The sequence below is a fragment of the Leptodactylus fuscus genome, chromosome 9 (genome assembly GCF_031893055.1).
Source record: "Leptodactylus fuscus isolate aLepFus1 chromosome 9, aLepFus1.hap2, whole genome shotgun sequence".
Classification (NCBI taxonomy): domain Eukaryota; kingdom Metazoa; phylum Chordata; class Amphibia; order Anura; family Leptodactylidae; genus Leptodactylus; species Leptodactylus fuscus.
In genome coordinates, this window is record NC_134273.1 from 40,295,700 (window position 1) to 40,313,104 (window position 17,405).

The window sequence follows — 17,405 nt, forward strand, 5'->3', positions numbered from 1 at the left end:
TGCTACATTCTACATTGCTAATGGGGGTTACCCTGCAAACTTATTAATCCAGCCCATAATTATGACACAGAATCATGGCTGTAGCTGTTGGCACCCTTGAAATTTTTACAGAAAATTAAATATTTCTCCCAGAAAATTATTGTAATTTTACAAATGTTTTATTTATTTCCTTTGTGTGTATTGGAACAACATAAAAAAAACTGAGAAAAAAAGGCAAATTGACACAAAACTTCAAAAATTGGCCCCTTTTTTAAACTGTGGATAAATAACTTTGTTCCAAGAATGTGATGCCTATTCAAACTCTCCTGTGGCAAGTAACAGGTGTGGGCAATATAAAAATCACACCTGAAAGCAGATAAAAAAAGAGAGAAGTTGACTCCATCTTTGTTTTGTGTGTCTGTGTGTCACACTAAGTATGGAGAACAGAAAAAGGAGAAGAGAATTGTCTGAGGACTTCAGAACCAAAATTGTGGAAAAATATCAAGAATCTTAAGGTTACAAGTCCATCTCCACAGATCTTGATGTTCCCTTGTCCATGATGTTAACCATGGCACTGTAGCTAATCTCCCTGGATGTGTACAGAAGATAAAAATTCATGAAATTTTGCAGCATGGGATAGTCTGAATGGTGGATAAGTAGCCCCAATCAAGTTCCAAAGAAATTCCAGCTGTCCTGCAGGGTCAGATTGCATCAGTATCTGCCCAAACTATCTGTTGACATTTGAATGAAATGAAACGCTATGGCAGTAGACCCAGGAATACCCCACTGCTGACACAGAGACATAAAAAGCTAGGCTGCAGTTTGCCAAAATTTATATGACTAAGCCAAAATCCTTCTGGGAAAACGTCTTGTGGACAAAGGAGACCAAGATAGAGCTTATTGGTAAAGCACATCATTCTATTGTTTACTGAAAACATAATGATGGCTACAAAGAACAGAACACAGGGCCAACAGTCAAATATGGCAGAGGTTTTGGGGTTACTCTGCTACCTCTGATACTGTGTGCCTTGACTGTGTGCAAGCCATCATGAAATTTGAAAATTACCAAAGGATTTTGGGTCTCAATGTAGGACCCAGTGTCAGAAAGCTGGGTTTGCGTCCTAGGTCATGGGTCTTGCAGCAGGACAATGGCTCCAAACACTATTTGAAAAAATACCCAGAAATGGACGGAAGCAAAGCACTGCAGAACTCTGAAGTGGCCAGCAATGGACCTTAAAATTGCTATTTGGAGAAGGCAACCTTGAAACATGAGAGACCTGGAGCAATTTGCAAAAGAAGAGTGGTCCAAAACTCCAGTTGAGCCGTGTAAGAAGCTTGTTGATGGATATGGAAAGTGATTGATTTCAATTATTTTTTTCAAAGGGTGTGCAGCCAAATATTAAACTGTGTATAGAATGGCGTTTTGTATGAATTTATACCATTTTTGCCTTTTTTTCTCTTTTTTTTTTTTTGTGAAAAGGAAATAAACACATGTATAACAAATCATGTGTAATTGCAAAAATTTTCTGGGAGAATTACTTTACTTTCTAAAAAAAAAAAAATCAACACTTACAGCCATGTCTGTATTTCTGTATTTATACTTATATTTTTAAAAAATATTTCCCAACATATTCTAGATATTCCATTAGAATAGCGCCACCTGCTGTTTCCCTGAATTGCCTTTACCATGTCCGCCTCAGTAAACGTGCCAGCGTGGACACACATACTCAGTCTTGCCTTTCTTTCTTGCAGTTTCTTCAGGTATGCAAGGAATTTCTTATGAGGTGAGCTCTGACTGCTTCGGAAACTAGAGATGCTGAACAAGTGCAAATTTAGCAACGTCTTGCTGTCTTGTCACTTACTCAGCAACTCCTCTGAGAAGCAGAGAAGACGTTGCAGCTTCAGAAGCTTTCGACTATAACAACACTTCCTTCTGGGCTTTGCACAGCTAATTAAACTTTGGTATCTTCTACATGTTGCATGGCGAGCCATACCCCATTCTGTGCTTCAAAAGCCTGTACATAGTTTTTCTGGTCAGACAATAATTTTGTATTTTTTGACAAAAAAAACATATTTTATATTCCATATTTGTAGTCAAGGATAGAAAACTAAACAAATCTTTGCTACAGCTGACCTATCCATATGAGACAATATATTTGTACCTATTGTATCTATTTGTATCCAGCCAGTTCTGTTTATGCTTGCCATTGCTGGAGGTTGTCCAGGGGTGACATGAAGATAGCTTGCTGAGAAGTTAGCAGTCTACTGCAGACAAGATGTATTACATGGCAGCCATTTTTATGTTCATATACTACATCCCCCTGGATCGAGATTTGCTGCTTGTTTGCAGCCCTCTACTTTGCAGAGATGTCCAATACTTCCAATGTATCCTGAAGGGACAAGCCTTTAATCATTTAACAAGTGCTTAAGAATATTAAGTATTTCCATGGAATTAAATTTTGATGTCTACAATATTACCTTCTGTATCACCTAAATCAGTTACATAGTGGCCTAGTATTGAATTCCACTGTGGTTCAGCTTTCAGCTGCACTGAAGCAGAATTTGTTTGTCCAAGTTTCTTCTCTAGTGTACTCCTAGTCAGTTCACACAGGGAAATAACCATGGATCATATCATCTCCTTTTTAATAACTTCTGTAAATTGTAGTGAAGGTGAGAAAAGGCTGCTAAACGGGTCTCTTAAGTCTTAGAGATCCATTCTTCCATGTAAAAATCTTATGGTTTATTCTTGAGAAACAAAAGAATAGGGACATGTGCTCTTTAAGTTATATTCAGGAAACCAATCTGAAAAAAATCAGGACAAAACTTAATAATCATCAACAGAGAGCCCCTGGATGATGCATTCGGTAGCTCTACCACTGGTGATGGCATATAGCTCTTACCCTCTGGCAGTGAAAAGATTAACCACGCATGTGGCTTACCATGTTTCTTGTATTCACTAAGACTTAAACTGCTTAAAGTCTAAACTATAAACTGCTTACACTGCTTTGTCCTTATTTCCCTGAAGTCAGACATTCCCCGATGTTTGTGCCAGTGAACTAGATTTTTGTCCGACACACAGAACGGATGGTAGTTTCCACAGTGTAAACTTTGACTGTTGAGGTGGTTTCTTTTTTTTTGACATTTGCTATTGTGACATATCTGCAACATTTTCATAACACACTTTGTTGCTAACAGCCACATATCAGACACAGCACTTTTCAAAAATGGGTCATGAGACTGGATCACACTGCATATTTCACAAGACAAACTACTATATAATTACAAGCAAAACAACATTTAAGCCAAAATAAATTTTAAAAAAATAACAAAAATTAATCCATAATAAAAAATCACGTGAAAAACTAAGTACACCCCATGAATCAATAGTTTGTAGAACCAGCACCAACTTGAAATAATCAATTTTTATATGATTTTTTCAGTCTCTTTTTGGAAGAATTTTAGCCCTCTCTTCTCTACATTGTTGCTTTAATGTGCTGAGGTTTCTATATCATTTGTCTATGGACAGACGTCTTAAAGTCCTGCCACAAGCATTACTTTCTACTCACTGTAGATGGAGCTGGAAATGGCCTTATAACCCTTCCTAGATTGGTTGGCAGAAACAAATGCTTCTCTAAGATCATTGCTAATGTTTTTCATCACATGCCAGAATGTTCCAGACCAGCAAAGTGCCAAAACCTCTGCTTTAATAGAGATTAAATGAAAAAAAAATTTTAAGAGAAGTACTCAGTAGTTGATACCTTTTTTAATGGCTAACTTAAAAAAAATTTATGACATATCGAGCTTTCGGGACTACTAGGTCCCTTCATCAGGATGGTATAACACAATTTCTGAAGGTAGGCATATATATACACAGGAATGTTAGATGCAAAATAGATGGAAAACAGAACATGTACTGTAAATACACAGTTTAAAAAAACCATATATATCAGTTCACAGGAAAATCTCTCTGGGTTTATGGCTTCTTTTAATCAGTGACGTGTTGTCTAGTTGTTGTAAAACATCATAAAACCCTGTGCCTGATTTAATCCCCTTTGGAGAGTGTTGAAGGTCATCATGAGTTTAATCTCCCATATGCGGCGATCCTTTCTGTTTCTGAAATTTCCTCTTAATATCAGGATCTTTATATCCTTGGTGATATTATGATTTTCATTGCAGAAGTGTTTTGGCACAGGGAGGTCCATTCTCTGTTCTCTAATCATATGTCTGTGTGAGTTCATCCTCATCCTAAGTGACTGTCCTGTCTCACCTACATACAGACCCCCAGGACACTTGGTATACATACAGAGATGGTAACACTTGTTGATGATCATGGGGATTTTATTATCTGCTCCTGGCTACTACTTACCCTCTTTATTCCTATGTGTGTTTTACACACATTTCTGCATTTTGGCAGTTTTCTGTTAAAGAAATAATTACAATGTATCATTAGTCACGTGTTGCACATGTCAGGTTGTATTTGCTTCATTTTAAGAACGTCTATAAGACCAATTGTTTTGTTATAGTATAAAATCAGAGAATTCACAGAGGAGGTACATTGTTTTCCTTATGATTGTACATAAAAAAATTGCAGTTAGATGTTAGCTGTAGGTCAATAGAGTGTTATGAAACACACTACTGTTTTTTTGGCGGGAGGAATCAATATTATTTGTTTCACAATGCAGTATTCTTTAGACATAGCACTTTTACCATTTTCCTATAGACTTTTCCATTTAAATAAAGTCTGAAAAAAGTGGATGACAAAAATATATGAACAAAAAACATCACCTGAACCTCATGGAAAAATAGAAAAATTTGATGGCATTTTTACAAGCAGCAAAAAAATGTGTTTGAAGGGTCCTCACTCCTTACTGAATATGGCCATGTAGTAGACAATAAACAAAATAATTGCATTTTCAAGTAACAAAAGTTAAAGTTTTTAAAAAGTTGTAACCACCCATTTCCTATTTCATATATTAAAAAAAAAAAAAGACAGTAAAAAAAACAAAACAATAGTCAATATATTCTTCTGATATTATTTAGGTGTTTGATCAACTCTCCATTGTTAAAAAAAAATTGAATTAAAAGTATTGAAAAGCTTGTTTCTACCCCAATGTAGTACTATTAATAACTACAGCTAGGACTGCAAAAAAACAAGTCCTCACACAGTTCCATAAATGAAAATATAAAAGTTATAGGCTTTAGAATATGATGAACATACTGTAAAATGAAAAGATAAGCGGGACAATACATATACTTTAGTGGAGTACAGGAGGACATTCTCTTGGCCTCGCAGAATGGAAAAGGGCCATAGTACAAGTACTGTACATTGAACATGTCCATATAGCTTATGAAGCATAGACTACATATATGACCAATGCATTTGATATATGTTTTAGAATAGTTAACCCTTTTTAACCCATGTTTAGCATGTTTATTAAAGGTTTTGACCAGTTCTTTTTATAATTGACCTACCTTTGTCCAATACAGCCTCATCCCACTCACTTATATATGACAAAGCTGTGGATACAATAACAAATATAACTTGGTAATATTGATTATTTGCATGACCTTTAATGACCTCAGATAGATTAGTAACCTGATCAATTTGTCATCTTGTGTTTGATCCAGTCCTCATCTTGATGTGCTGTTCATGCGCCAGTACATGGTCCACTAGACTGCTTGCATAACTTCACTCACTGCTGCGTAATAGGGTTTATTTTGCTGTCTCAAAAAAAGGACAACACCCCAGGGATTATTTAAAATATTTTTCAACATGTGATAGCGTAATCAATGGGGTTTTCTGGACTAAGAAATTGTGATTAAAGACAGCAATGCTTGTTATATATTATATATAAATATTTACATATTTATTTGTTTATCTATATAAAGCATATGTATTTGTGTATGTATCTGTACACATATTTCCATATATATATATATATATATATATATATATATATATATATATACACACACACGTGTATATATATATACAGTGCTCAAATTGAGAACAATTTTTAGGGGGAATACTAGAATAATTACCCCCCCCCCCCTCCGAAGGCCCTGACTGATGACCCCCTCTCCTGCATTCCTGTACACACTATTATGCCTCATAGTGGCCCCTGCACATATTATTATGCCCCACAGTGGCCCCTGTACAAAGTATTATGCCCCACAGTGGCCCGTGCACACAGTATTACGCTCCGTAGTGGCTCCTGCACATAGTATTATGACCCATAGTGGCCCTTGTAAACGGTATTATGTCCCATAGTGGCCCCTGCACACACTATTAGGCACCATAGTGGCCCAATGGGTAAGTAAATAGGGCCCGTTACTGGCTGGAGTAACTCCAGCGGTGATGGCCTATTAAAAAAAAAAAAAAACAGCGGTAGCGGCTGTCACCGGACCCCCTGATGTCCCGGGCCCTGTGGCAGCCGCCTCCGCTGCTACCACGGTAGTTACGCCCCAGTCCCAAGCAACAACTTATGCTGGGTTCATACCAGCAGAAGACGAAAACCTGTCATTCCGAGTCCGGCCGTGAGCGCCAGTGAGCGTTTTATGCTCTGCCCGGCGAAACCATTTTTTAAAAAAACCAGACACAGAGTACTGCATGTCTGACTCTGTGTCCAGTTTTAAAATAATGGTTTCGCCGCAGAGAGCATAAAATGCTCACGGCGGTTATGGCGCTTACGGCCGGACACTTTTCAAACCCATTCAAATGAATGGGTTTGAAAGATGCCGGCAGGTTTTCGTCTCCTGCCTAGTTTTGTGCAGGAAACAGAAACCTGCATAACGGAGTCCCGGGCGCAGATGTGAACGAGCCCTTGGTTGTAATGCCAGATGTGCTATTTCAGCTTTATAATGTCAGGCAGGGGAGTGTGATTCAGAGCTCCAATCAGAAGCAGCCAGTGTCAGAGCTCAGAATCACACCCATTGCCTGCTCCTGCCTGACACCACCCCACTGACGGTCTAGATAGCATATAATGCACCAAAAATAACAGCATTGATTGCTCGGGAGTGGTGGGGCTAGAGAAAAATTCCAACTGTACCAGAATAAAAGCAGCAGAGTTTATGTAAAGAGCTGGTGCAAGGTCCTCTTTATGGGGAAAAAAAATCACAAGATTCGAAAACAATGTGTTGGTTTGAAGCGAAACTTAAGTCTCACTTTTGTTTTTCCTAACAGGAAGGCCAAGACAGCCCAGATTCTTTGGGGATTGGAGTATTCGGGGAGAACCTATTCCCCCTTGCAAGTATCCCAGGTTCTCCTATACCTGACCACTACCTGTGTGAGATTGACAAAGTCTCATTAACTCCAGCAGAGTCATGGGACAGCTGGCTGAAAGAAGAGAGTAACCCAGGTAAAGAATGCTTCTTGTAGATGAAAATGCTTTTTTCAATATACTGGTTTCTGAAGCATTTCTATAAAATAAAAAAAAAAAGACTACTTGTTTTCAGGCAAATTGTAGAACTAACACAATGCTTGTGGAGTGGCACTGACCTTTAGATAACAATGTTTCTCTATAAAACGTAATGTTCTAGCATTTTGTCCAGCAACCATACAATAACATGGGCTCTGTCCTTTCAGGCCTTTTCTCTGAAAGTCTAAATTAATACAGCACAGTCTCTGCAACACAATGGTTATTTGCAGAATAAATTGGGTTATTTGTAGTAGTTTTGTTTTGCTACATTGAGCCTGAAACCTGAAAAACTGAGATTTCTGCTCTGAATGGATGAAAAAATAAAATAAAAAGAAATGCCTTATATTATATCTGTGTATAGATCTGATGGCCATCAACCAGGCTAGGTGAATGAGTCACTATATACGGTGCAGCAGAGCCCCTGGGCCTTATATAAGAGAACTGAGATGGTAGAGAATTACAGATCAGAATTGGAATGATATTTGCTACTAATGGTGACTACTGACATGTGACATTATAAGCGCTGCACTAACTTATAGCACTTAAAGGGGGTTTCTGAGAGTTCAATATTGATGACCTACCATTAGGAAAATTCAACAATATTTCATTGGTGGGGGTCCAACTCCTCCATAGATCAGCTGTTTAAAGATACCACTGCAATCTCTTCATTGAACACCAAGCACAGTGCCATACAACGTGTAGGGGTAGTGCCTGATATTGAAGCTCAGCTCAGCTCTATTCACTTGAGTGAGACTGAAGTGAAAACAGGTCATGTGATGAGTGAACACTCGGTATCACTGGCCTGTGAAGTAGAAAGAGCACTCACCTGCTTTGAGCAGTTGATCAGTTGATCTTCTTGAGTGTCGGACCCTTCACCATCCAGACTTATGATAAAGGCTACCATACAACACAATATCATTTAGTGTGGGACATAAGCCTACACCTTCTCCCACATAAGCCCCACAGGCCACACACAACCTTCGGGAGGACTCTGACTCCTTCCAACTGGAAACATACCAGCTAAGGTCTACTCTCATAACCCACTGTACTCTGTGCCCTTGACCCCCCGTCTACCTTACCGCAACTTACTGAGCTCGATAAAGGCCGACTAGGTTCGAAACGTTGCTCGACACTCTGTATACCCACGTGTAGCACAATGCCCTTTGCAATTCAATACAAACAACAAATTTTATTTATCTATTGGGATCCCTCTTTTTGTGTATAAATACGTAAGCCTTCAGAAATTGTGTCATACCAGCCTGATGAAGAGACCTAGTAGTCTCGAAAGCTTGCAATCTGTCATAATTTTTGTTAGTCATTAAAAAGGTATCAACTACTGAAGACTCTCAATCTTTATATAACAATCTATAACTGTGAGAAAACTCCTTATAATATTCTCTATGGACTTATTGTACAGTGGCATAAGAAATTCTTAAACGTAGTAATACATTTAGGCTCAAAACTACTACTGTCAACATGGTAACGCCTATAACTTACATGAATGATAACCCAAAGCAAATATATTTTAAAATTCTGTATCAGTAATCTTGTACTTGCTAAACTCTCCAAATACAACTGCCATACAGTGCATAAATAATAATGCTACAAAGACTGCAAGTATTGTAGACATATCGTAGATATGCTCTTAAGCAACCTATTGGAGATAGTCCAGAGGATAGGAGTAGTAGTTACTAGGAGCAGGAGTTATGGCTAGAGGACTCAACCACACGCTCTTGGACGGGCGAAGAGCTGAGAGGGCCTGCACTATACCTGATGGTAGTGGTAGTGGTGGGCACTTCTTAATAGTCTTTAGCCTTCCTGAGCCACATGGGGGTTGGAGTGTCCATGATATTGTCGCAGAGAAAGAGACTTAGGAGATTTGATATAGATCACACATAACTTTACTTGCAAAATGGGGCAGAAAAGGAACCATGAGCTTCAGTTTTTATAATACAGATCCATTATGAGTATGGGGTGAGCCCAGTAAAGTCCCAGCAGCCTGTACTTCAATCTCACTTTCTCTTGCTTAAAAGATGCCAATCTCTTACTTTTTCAATACCAAAGTTCCCTGTCCATCCTATGATTCAGGCAGGGTCAAAGTTTTGAGGCCTTTCTTGAGGCCCAGTTCATATATGCATTCAGGATTCCATCTGGGGAGTCCGCTTTGAGATGCCCTGATTGAAAAACTATACACATTAAGCAGAGAAAAAAGTGCTGCTTTTACTACTTTTCTCTCCACATGATACGTACGGACACTGTGCGGAAACCACGCGGACCCCATTGTAGCCTGTGAGATTAGTGTGGTTTCTTAGCTAACTGCTCTTTTAATGTGTATAGGTTTCCATTCGAGAGGTCCCCAAGCAGACTTTCTGAATGGAATACCAAATGTGGATGTGAATCGAGCCTAAGACTCTTAATGTGGCCTGTCTCACTCCAAGGCTTCACTTTCTCTGTCAGGCAGCTCTATGTTTCCTGTCTCAAGATTGCGGCACAATTGCAGTGGTTTGAGGCTCTGGCTCCCCTCTTTCACAACCTTCCTTCTTGGAAGCTGAAAGAAGTTTCCTGGTCTCCTCCCACCTTCCAAACCTTGTTGGCTCGACACTACCACTATAAGTTGTCTATGTGCACTTACAGGCATGCTCAATCTTGCAAGTACTTAGGCCTAGAGCCATCCATTAAAAGTTGTTCGGGGTATTAACATCTTGGCTATTTCATGATCCATGGTTAAATTTCATTTAGAGTCAATCTAGGATGATCCAACATAAAACTACAACTTACCTAGCTACATGGAGTAAGTTGACACCTGTCCTACCTGAAAATGTGGGCCCATTCTTGAAATATATAAAGGTCCAAGAAGTATGACTCTTAAGGGATTCATGGTATATCGTATGGATAAAGCTGTTAATGTCTAAATTATCTTGACACATTAGTGGTTGTAGCCATGTTTTTTCACTCACTATTCCCAATTTGTTCTCCAGTTTCTTCACAGCCGTGTCCAACAGACTCATTGATTCCCCTTTTGCCAGTTCCTGCAGAGTTCTTCCATCCATCTATACCCACCACAGACACTGATCCAGAAGATCAAGCTCTCAAGAAAAGTCTCCCCAAACTTTCTTCTCCAGAGTCTTGGGCAACGCTACGATCACCTGATGTTAATTGCTCACTTCTTAGGCAGGTAAGTTTGTTCTAACAGGAAGAAATGTGCATATGAATGTAAGTTGTTAGTTCGAGAAATTGCTGATATTTCTGTTATTTCAGACAACAGAAAGCAATTCATCCATGGAAAGTGGTAGCCCAACCTCTGAAGATAGCCTGCAGACAACTCTGGAGGATAGTTTAAATTTAAGTGACTCTCCACAATGCACGTTGGACCTCCCTGATCTCCGCGTAGCTCCTACATCACATCGTACCACCCTTCCTATTTCTTCACTTTCCATGGTACCGCGGAGAGGCAACCGCCCTAACTTTGCACTTCAGAAAGTTCGTAGACATCAGCGGAGCCATAGCAGCGGTGGTAGCACTAGTCCTGGATGTACTCTTCATGACTCTATGGACCCTTCTGATGAGGAAGGGGCTGGAGGAAGCCTAAGAGGAACCAGTGAGCCCTCAGAGACTTTTAGTAGTTTATCCCTCACATCCCTCTTTTCACCACCTCCCTCCTTAACACCACCTGGTGGTGTAATGAAAAAATGCAGCAGCGTAAATAGTCTATCTGTTGCCTCCTCTAGAGTAAGAGGAGCAAAGCAGTTTTACGCAGTCGATCCACAGGGCTTCCTTTCAATGCCATCATGGGTGATGGATTTTTACCAAACTTCTGCTCCCTCAGAGAACCAAGAGAGTCGTAACAGTTCCGCAAAATTACCAGCTGCAGAAAGAGGGATTCCTACCAGTAGTGTCTCAGGAAATGTGGATTTTGGCAATAATAGTCGAAGAAACAGATGAGATTTTTTTAATGTCTGTGTGTTTTGTTTTATGGGTGGGTGGCAGGTCAGTTTCCTGAAGGATGATTCCCTAACTCTGTTACGGGGAGGAATAGTCTTACGGCTCCCAAACAGACCAGCAGGAAACGCTACATTACCTCACTGTGTGAGCCAGCCAAGCAATGCAACTGGAGAGATGAGAGGTAAAGTTGGCTGAGCTCTCAGGCTCTGAAGTGGAAGAACCGTTGTACTGTAACCAGCCTCTTGGGCTATCACATATAGTATATAATACATATATATATTATTTTATTTATATATATATTTTATTTTTACTCTTGCTTGGGACTTCTTGAAAGTTTGTATTATAAAAGGTATCTTTATGTGGCAATACAAATATTTGACGGAGGAGAGTTAAAGACCTTGATTTTGGTTAAACATTGATGTTATTTTTGTGAATCCCATGCATACAATCAAATTGTGTCACCTACTTTTGGGAGAGAATACGATTAGGGACATCCCATCTGTTGATTCTTCTCTTGATCAAGCAATGTGATCAAATTGTTGACAATCTCTTGCAAATTCATATTCATAACCTAAACCATGATGTTTCTGTCGTGCCCTGGAGAAATGATGAAGAAGGATATAGCTGCTAAAGACTAATGTGCTTTTTGGCACAAGATTACAGAATAAACATATTTTGCAAACTAGGATGCAAATATCTGGAACCCAGTGGGAACAAGGAGTCTATAAACAGTTCAATCCTACATTTTTACAATGGTCTCATGTAGTTTACCACTTTTGTGCAATCCAATATGTAAATCTTAATACTTAAGCTCAACATAGTAGACAAGTGCAACAATTACACCTCCAATGGGTGCAGCTGGATAGATTGAGGATTACTTCAAGAATTATTTAGGGTATAGTTATCCAGGTAACCCCATTGTCCCCAAATATAGTGGCGCAAGCAAAATATTAAATAGACGTTAAAGCATATTGACTACAACTAGGTGAGTAATAATGATATACTGTAGTGGGTTAAGCCTTCTCATCTCCCATTTTGGACTTCCGTAGTCCAAATGTACTTTTATTGGGGCGCATTTTGTACTTCTATGGTGCCAATTACATGAGTAAGCACATTTTTTACTTAATAACGGACAAGTAAAGTTATGACTTTTACAATATCCCTCTATATACTTTTGGTTAGCTTAAAGGAACGCTAAACCCAGAACGAATGATAAATATAGGAAAAAAGAGTTGCCCTCACTGTTTGTCAGTCTGAAACCTTTTCTGAATGATCCAGAAAAATAACTTGTAGAAAGAAATCCTGCAGTGATCATGGGGGTTAATCCAGAGCTGTAGTTAGACTTTATATCACCCGGGCCAAAGGTTCAGATCACTACCCTTACTCTATATCTAAAACCAGCCCAGGGGCATATGCCCTGATTTCCTTCCCTACACCTCTGAGTTAATCCGTTGATCTGTTCCATTTTTGACTGGTGACCAAATGACGGGTTTAACGCTAAGTCAGAGGAAGTAACTTAATTTTCCCTACTGAAGACAGTAGCCATACTGCAAATTAGAAGGGGGGGGATCCTACTGCAGTAGTACAGAGAAGGTGAAGGGCATCATTGATCTCCTAAAATACAGATAGAAGATTTCTTCACAAGCTGCATTTCTCATTTTTCTTCTAATAAAAAAACAAAAGAGTATGAAAGGAAAGCAGAGGATGAAGGCTAGAATATATTTTTTTATTTTTTGTGTTTCTTTTTTCATCTTCTGTGTAGTGTTCCTTTACACAAGCCGTCCACATTGATGGACTATACTTAGGACAAGCCATACATATGTGAACAGTGGCTTTTCATCAGCAAAATGAAGGGGATTTTCCATTTGTGCAGTTGTACCTGAATCTGCTTTTAAGTCCTATTCACTTGAACACTTGGGAACTACAAACAGCTGAACACATAGATGTGTACAATCTTAATTTTCCACAAATTTTGTTAAAGTGTACTTGAATTTTCAAACAACCTTTGCTTTTCTAACAAAATTTGTATCATTAACACATTTTGTATAATGTGTTAATAATCCGGTGCCGAAATCCACTATCTGTCTATTTTTCAATTACTAGATACCTGTATACCATGGTATGCGTATAATGGCTGGCACGGGGTTTGAGGAATTCATACAGTTATATCTCTGGTATTTTAGAAGAACAGTCATATGAAAAATGTATTATTTTTGGACATATCAGCAGTTGAAAACACAGTTGGGATTGACATATTTGTATGCAACTGCTCTTATTCCCCACTGGTGATATCTCTGGAAATAACATAGGTAGAACTGTGGTCCTGATGCCATATAAAAGCTAAGAACCTCATCTGTTCTATCTGATTTACATTGGCCAGAGATTTAAGATGTTTCCATTCCAGCCTCAGCTTCCCAGCATTATACCAGAGACCTTCCTTCCATACTCCAATGACAAGTGGAATACAGATTTCTGCCAGCAATAGAAAAACAGAAAGAAAGTGGATTTCAGCACAGGATTTCACAGAAAGGAGGCAACATTTATTAATAAAATATATTATAAAAATTATACAGGACACAAATGCTGACAAATATTCAAAATGTGTTCCAAAGTTTAGATCCGCATTGAAGACTTCAATTTTTGACAATACAAATTTGATACATTATAACAACATGCTAATACAATTCTTTATAGGCTGCAATTTGCAATAGAATCACAGGGTAGCCACACATAGACAAATATTGCATATATATCCCTCAACACAATGACCTGCTTTGTGTCTTCTTTGTAAAATTGCTCAGCTCTCCCCACATATCGCCATGCTGAGCCTAGAGGAAAGATAAAGAAGGACACATCTACATGGGTGCTTTGATGTGCCTGGGTACACATCAAAGCGGCATGGCTCTCCCTGCAGTGTATCCCCTTCTTTCTGCTGATCCGTGGGGCATCCTGTATGTCGGACCCCACACATTACACATTGAGGAACAATCCTAAAATAGACTATCAATTTGTTTTATCTGGAAAATCTCAATTAAAACGTAGTGAAAAATGTTAAAATAGAGGGGATTTAGCCAACCCTCTTATTGTAATTGCGCATATTCCATCTGAGGACACGTCTCAAATGTACAAGATGGGCAGAATATTGGGAGACAAAATTTTGTGCTGCAAAATTACCAGACGTGGATGTTACTTTACTTTTCTAAGCACAAACTAAAAATATTGACAGCACCTTACAAAAAATTCAGTTACTTTATTATAGAAGACAATGGGGGAAAATACATAAAAACTGTCTTCAAGAAAAAAACATCTTAGTTTCCCATAGCAACCACTCACTTTTGAAATGACTACATGAAATGGAAACTGTACTGTGATTGGATGGTTTGGACAATTAAAACAGCTTTTCATTAATATGGTTTTCATAAATCTACCCCCATGATTCTGAGATCAGAACCAATATGCATAAGAATGAATCCTATCAATTAAAGGGGTTGTCAAAGATGAGGACATAACTTCTTCTTCCAGAAACAGTGCCACGCTTGTCCTTGGGTTGTAACCGGTATTGCAGCTTGCTTCCATTGAAGTGAAGTTGAGCTACAATACTACACACAACCCGTGGACACAATCCGTGGACTGTTTCTGGACAAAAGTAGTGGCTACTGTAGAATCAGGTGCACTACCATGGCCATAGTCTGAACAGTTATTTATTATCAGAAGAATTGGTTCAGTTCACAGAATAATAGTTGCCATTTAAAGTATACAGAATACTAGATATACAAAGGAAATATCTTATTGGAAGTTGATTATGGTATAGCTGTCCTCGCCATCATGGTGTGGCAAAAATATAGTAATTCTTGAGTTAAAGAGTTTTTCCAGGTTAAATATATTGATGACCTATCCTTAGGGTAGGCCATCTATGTGACATTGGTGAGGGTCTGACACCTGGCACCCCCACTGATCAGTTTTTAAGCAGCTAATATACAGAGAATGGAGCAGGAAGCAGACAGCTCTGTTCTCTGTGTAGTGACCAGACCAGGTTACTGCAGATAGTCTCATATTCTCTTGAATGAAAGCTAAGGTGCAGTGCCTCATTTGAGCCAATACACAGAGAACAGAGCTGTCTTCTTCCTGCTGCATTCTCTGTGTATCAGCTGTTGAGAACAGCTGATCGTTGGGGTATCGGGTATCAGACCCTCACAGATCTGACATTAATGGCCTAGCCTTAGCATAGGTCATCAATAATTTTAGTCTGGAAAACCCCTTTAAATCCCATTTATCAGTAGATAAAATGAATACATTGTCTTTTATAATAGGGTTTAAAACCAATGTCCCATTGACACTAAAGTGGATATTGATGTAATACAATAAGGGTCGGGACAATATAAATGGTGCTCTGGCCAAGGTGACTCCGTTTGCATTAGAATATATTAGATAACTATAAAGAAGGTCGTTTCACTCAAGCACATGTTATACCGTGATGTTTTAATGGATGACAAATCCTCGCGTCCGATTTTTGATCATTTTGAAAGATGCCATCCATATGCCTAGTCTGTAAACTCTCTGATCCATTACTCAGCGGTTCTTTAATAAAGGGCTTTGAACAACCTGGTTTTCAGATGGTAAATAACTTTCAGCTAACCTTCTCCTCCTTTTCCTCCCCTGACACCGCAGAACGCCAGATCCCTGCAGATCCAGATAAAAGCAGCAGCCACCAGGACACATAAACAGCCTTTAAAACCTTTGTTTAAAAAGGAACTTTAAATGACACGTTTACTCCATCTAAAATGAAGGAGCAATTTCACCTAAACATCTCTCTTGTGACTTCGGGGCTGCGGCGTCCATTAGCTGTTCTAATTTTTTCCATTGACAGACTGCTGGGTTTTCAGTTGAAATCTACCATTTCACAATAAATACAAAGTGTTTTTCTATCAGTTATTTTTGGTCTTTGTTGGAGAAAATAAACATTTCCTTTACAGGATGTTCCACATATATCTATGTGCAGTGTACAGAGCAATGTTTCTAAGGTTATATTCACATGACGCTTGTTAGAGTAATTGAGAAATTGATGTCAAAACTGCAACATGTAAAGGTGCCCATACACCTTAAATAACCTATTAAACTAATCTGGCCCCCATACAGATGCATGCTCAGGTGAGCCATCATGCATGCGTTTTAAATGGGTGGGGAATTTAGTTGTTGCCAAATACCTCTGATAGTGGCTTATGATCATTAGTTGGGGGAAAGTAAAGTGGCCCCATCATGAGCAAATATAGTCATAATGTAACCCATGTAATTGCATGGAGCCCCAGAGATCATCAGGGGACACTGCGGCAGTGGGCCATATACTGTGATGACAGAATACTGAATAGGGGCCAGCAAACAAGTAATATACAATAAAACCTCTTTGAGATGACCACCAAAATTTGCATTAAAAAGTGGTCTTCTAGGAGGGTGGTCGTCTCAAAGAAGATGGTTAATATGGAAAACTGAAAATCTGTCATACAAAATGTGGTCTGGGTAAGGGGGTGGTCTTCTCAAAGAGGATTCACTGTTCGTTTTGGGGACCAATAAAGCAGACAATATATTGTGTGCGGGGCAGTAAAGATGATGTTATACTGTGGGGGGGAGGCAGTAAAGACTGTATAAAGATACAGTGTCAAGGCAGTCCTTTGTAAAATCAGGAGGGGTACAACATAGGGAGCATTTTACTGGACAAAATAATGCAGTGTGGCCTAAAAATTTGATTATGGGGGCCCTCAGTTATGTTCCCCCATTGTTTTACAATGTCATGGTTTAGGATTTTGTCCTTTGGATAAAACCTTTTGGCTATTTTTGGACCATACTCCAAAGTATTCACATCACCAGATTTTTTAGCCATACTGCCACTTTGCGGCCAGATGTATTAACTATGAATCCAAAACAATCTTAAGGCTGAGGCCCCACGTTGCGGAAACACAACTTCTTTTGTTGCAGATTTTGTTGCGATTTTTGAGTCAAAGCCAGGAGTGGACTGGGCAGAAGGGAGAAGTATAAGAGATTCCTAGATGTTTCCCATTCACTCTGTAGACA

At 39.0% G+C, this 17,405-nt stretch overlaps 1 protein-coding gene across 2 annotated transcripts in view; it reads left to right on the forward strand.

Moving 5' to 3' along the window:
• Positions 1 to 12,064, forward strand: part of CACNA1I (calcium voltage-gated channel subunit alpha1 I) — a 269,848-nt gene extending 257,784 nt beyond the window's left edge. For both annotated transcript variants that reach the window (XM_075286787.1, XM_075286788.1), the window contains 3 exons: positions 7,163 to 7,337; positions 10,376 to 10,572; positions 10,656 to 12,064. In XM_075286787.1, the coding sequence (XP_075142888.1) occupies positions 7,163 to 7,337; positions 10,376 to 10,572; positions 10,656 to 11,339 (1,056 nt within the window). In that variant the 3' untranslated portion in view covers positions 11,340 to 12,064. The remainder of the gene's footprint in view (positions 1 to 7,162; positions 7,338 to 10,375; positions 10,573 to 10,655) is intronic.
• The last annotated feature ends 5,341 nt before the right edge of the window (positions 12,065 to 17,405 follow it).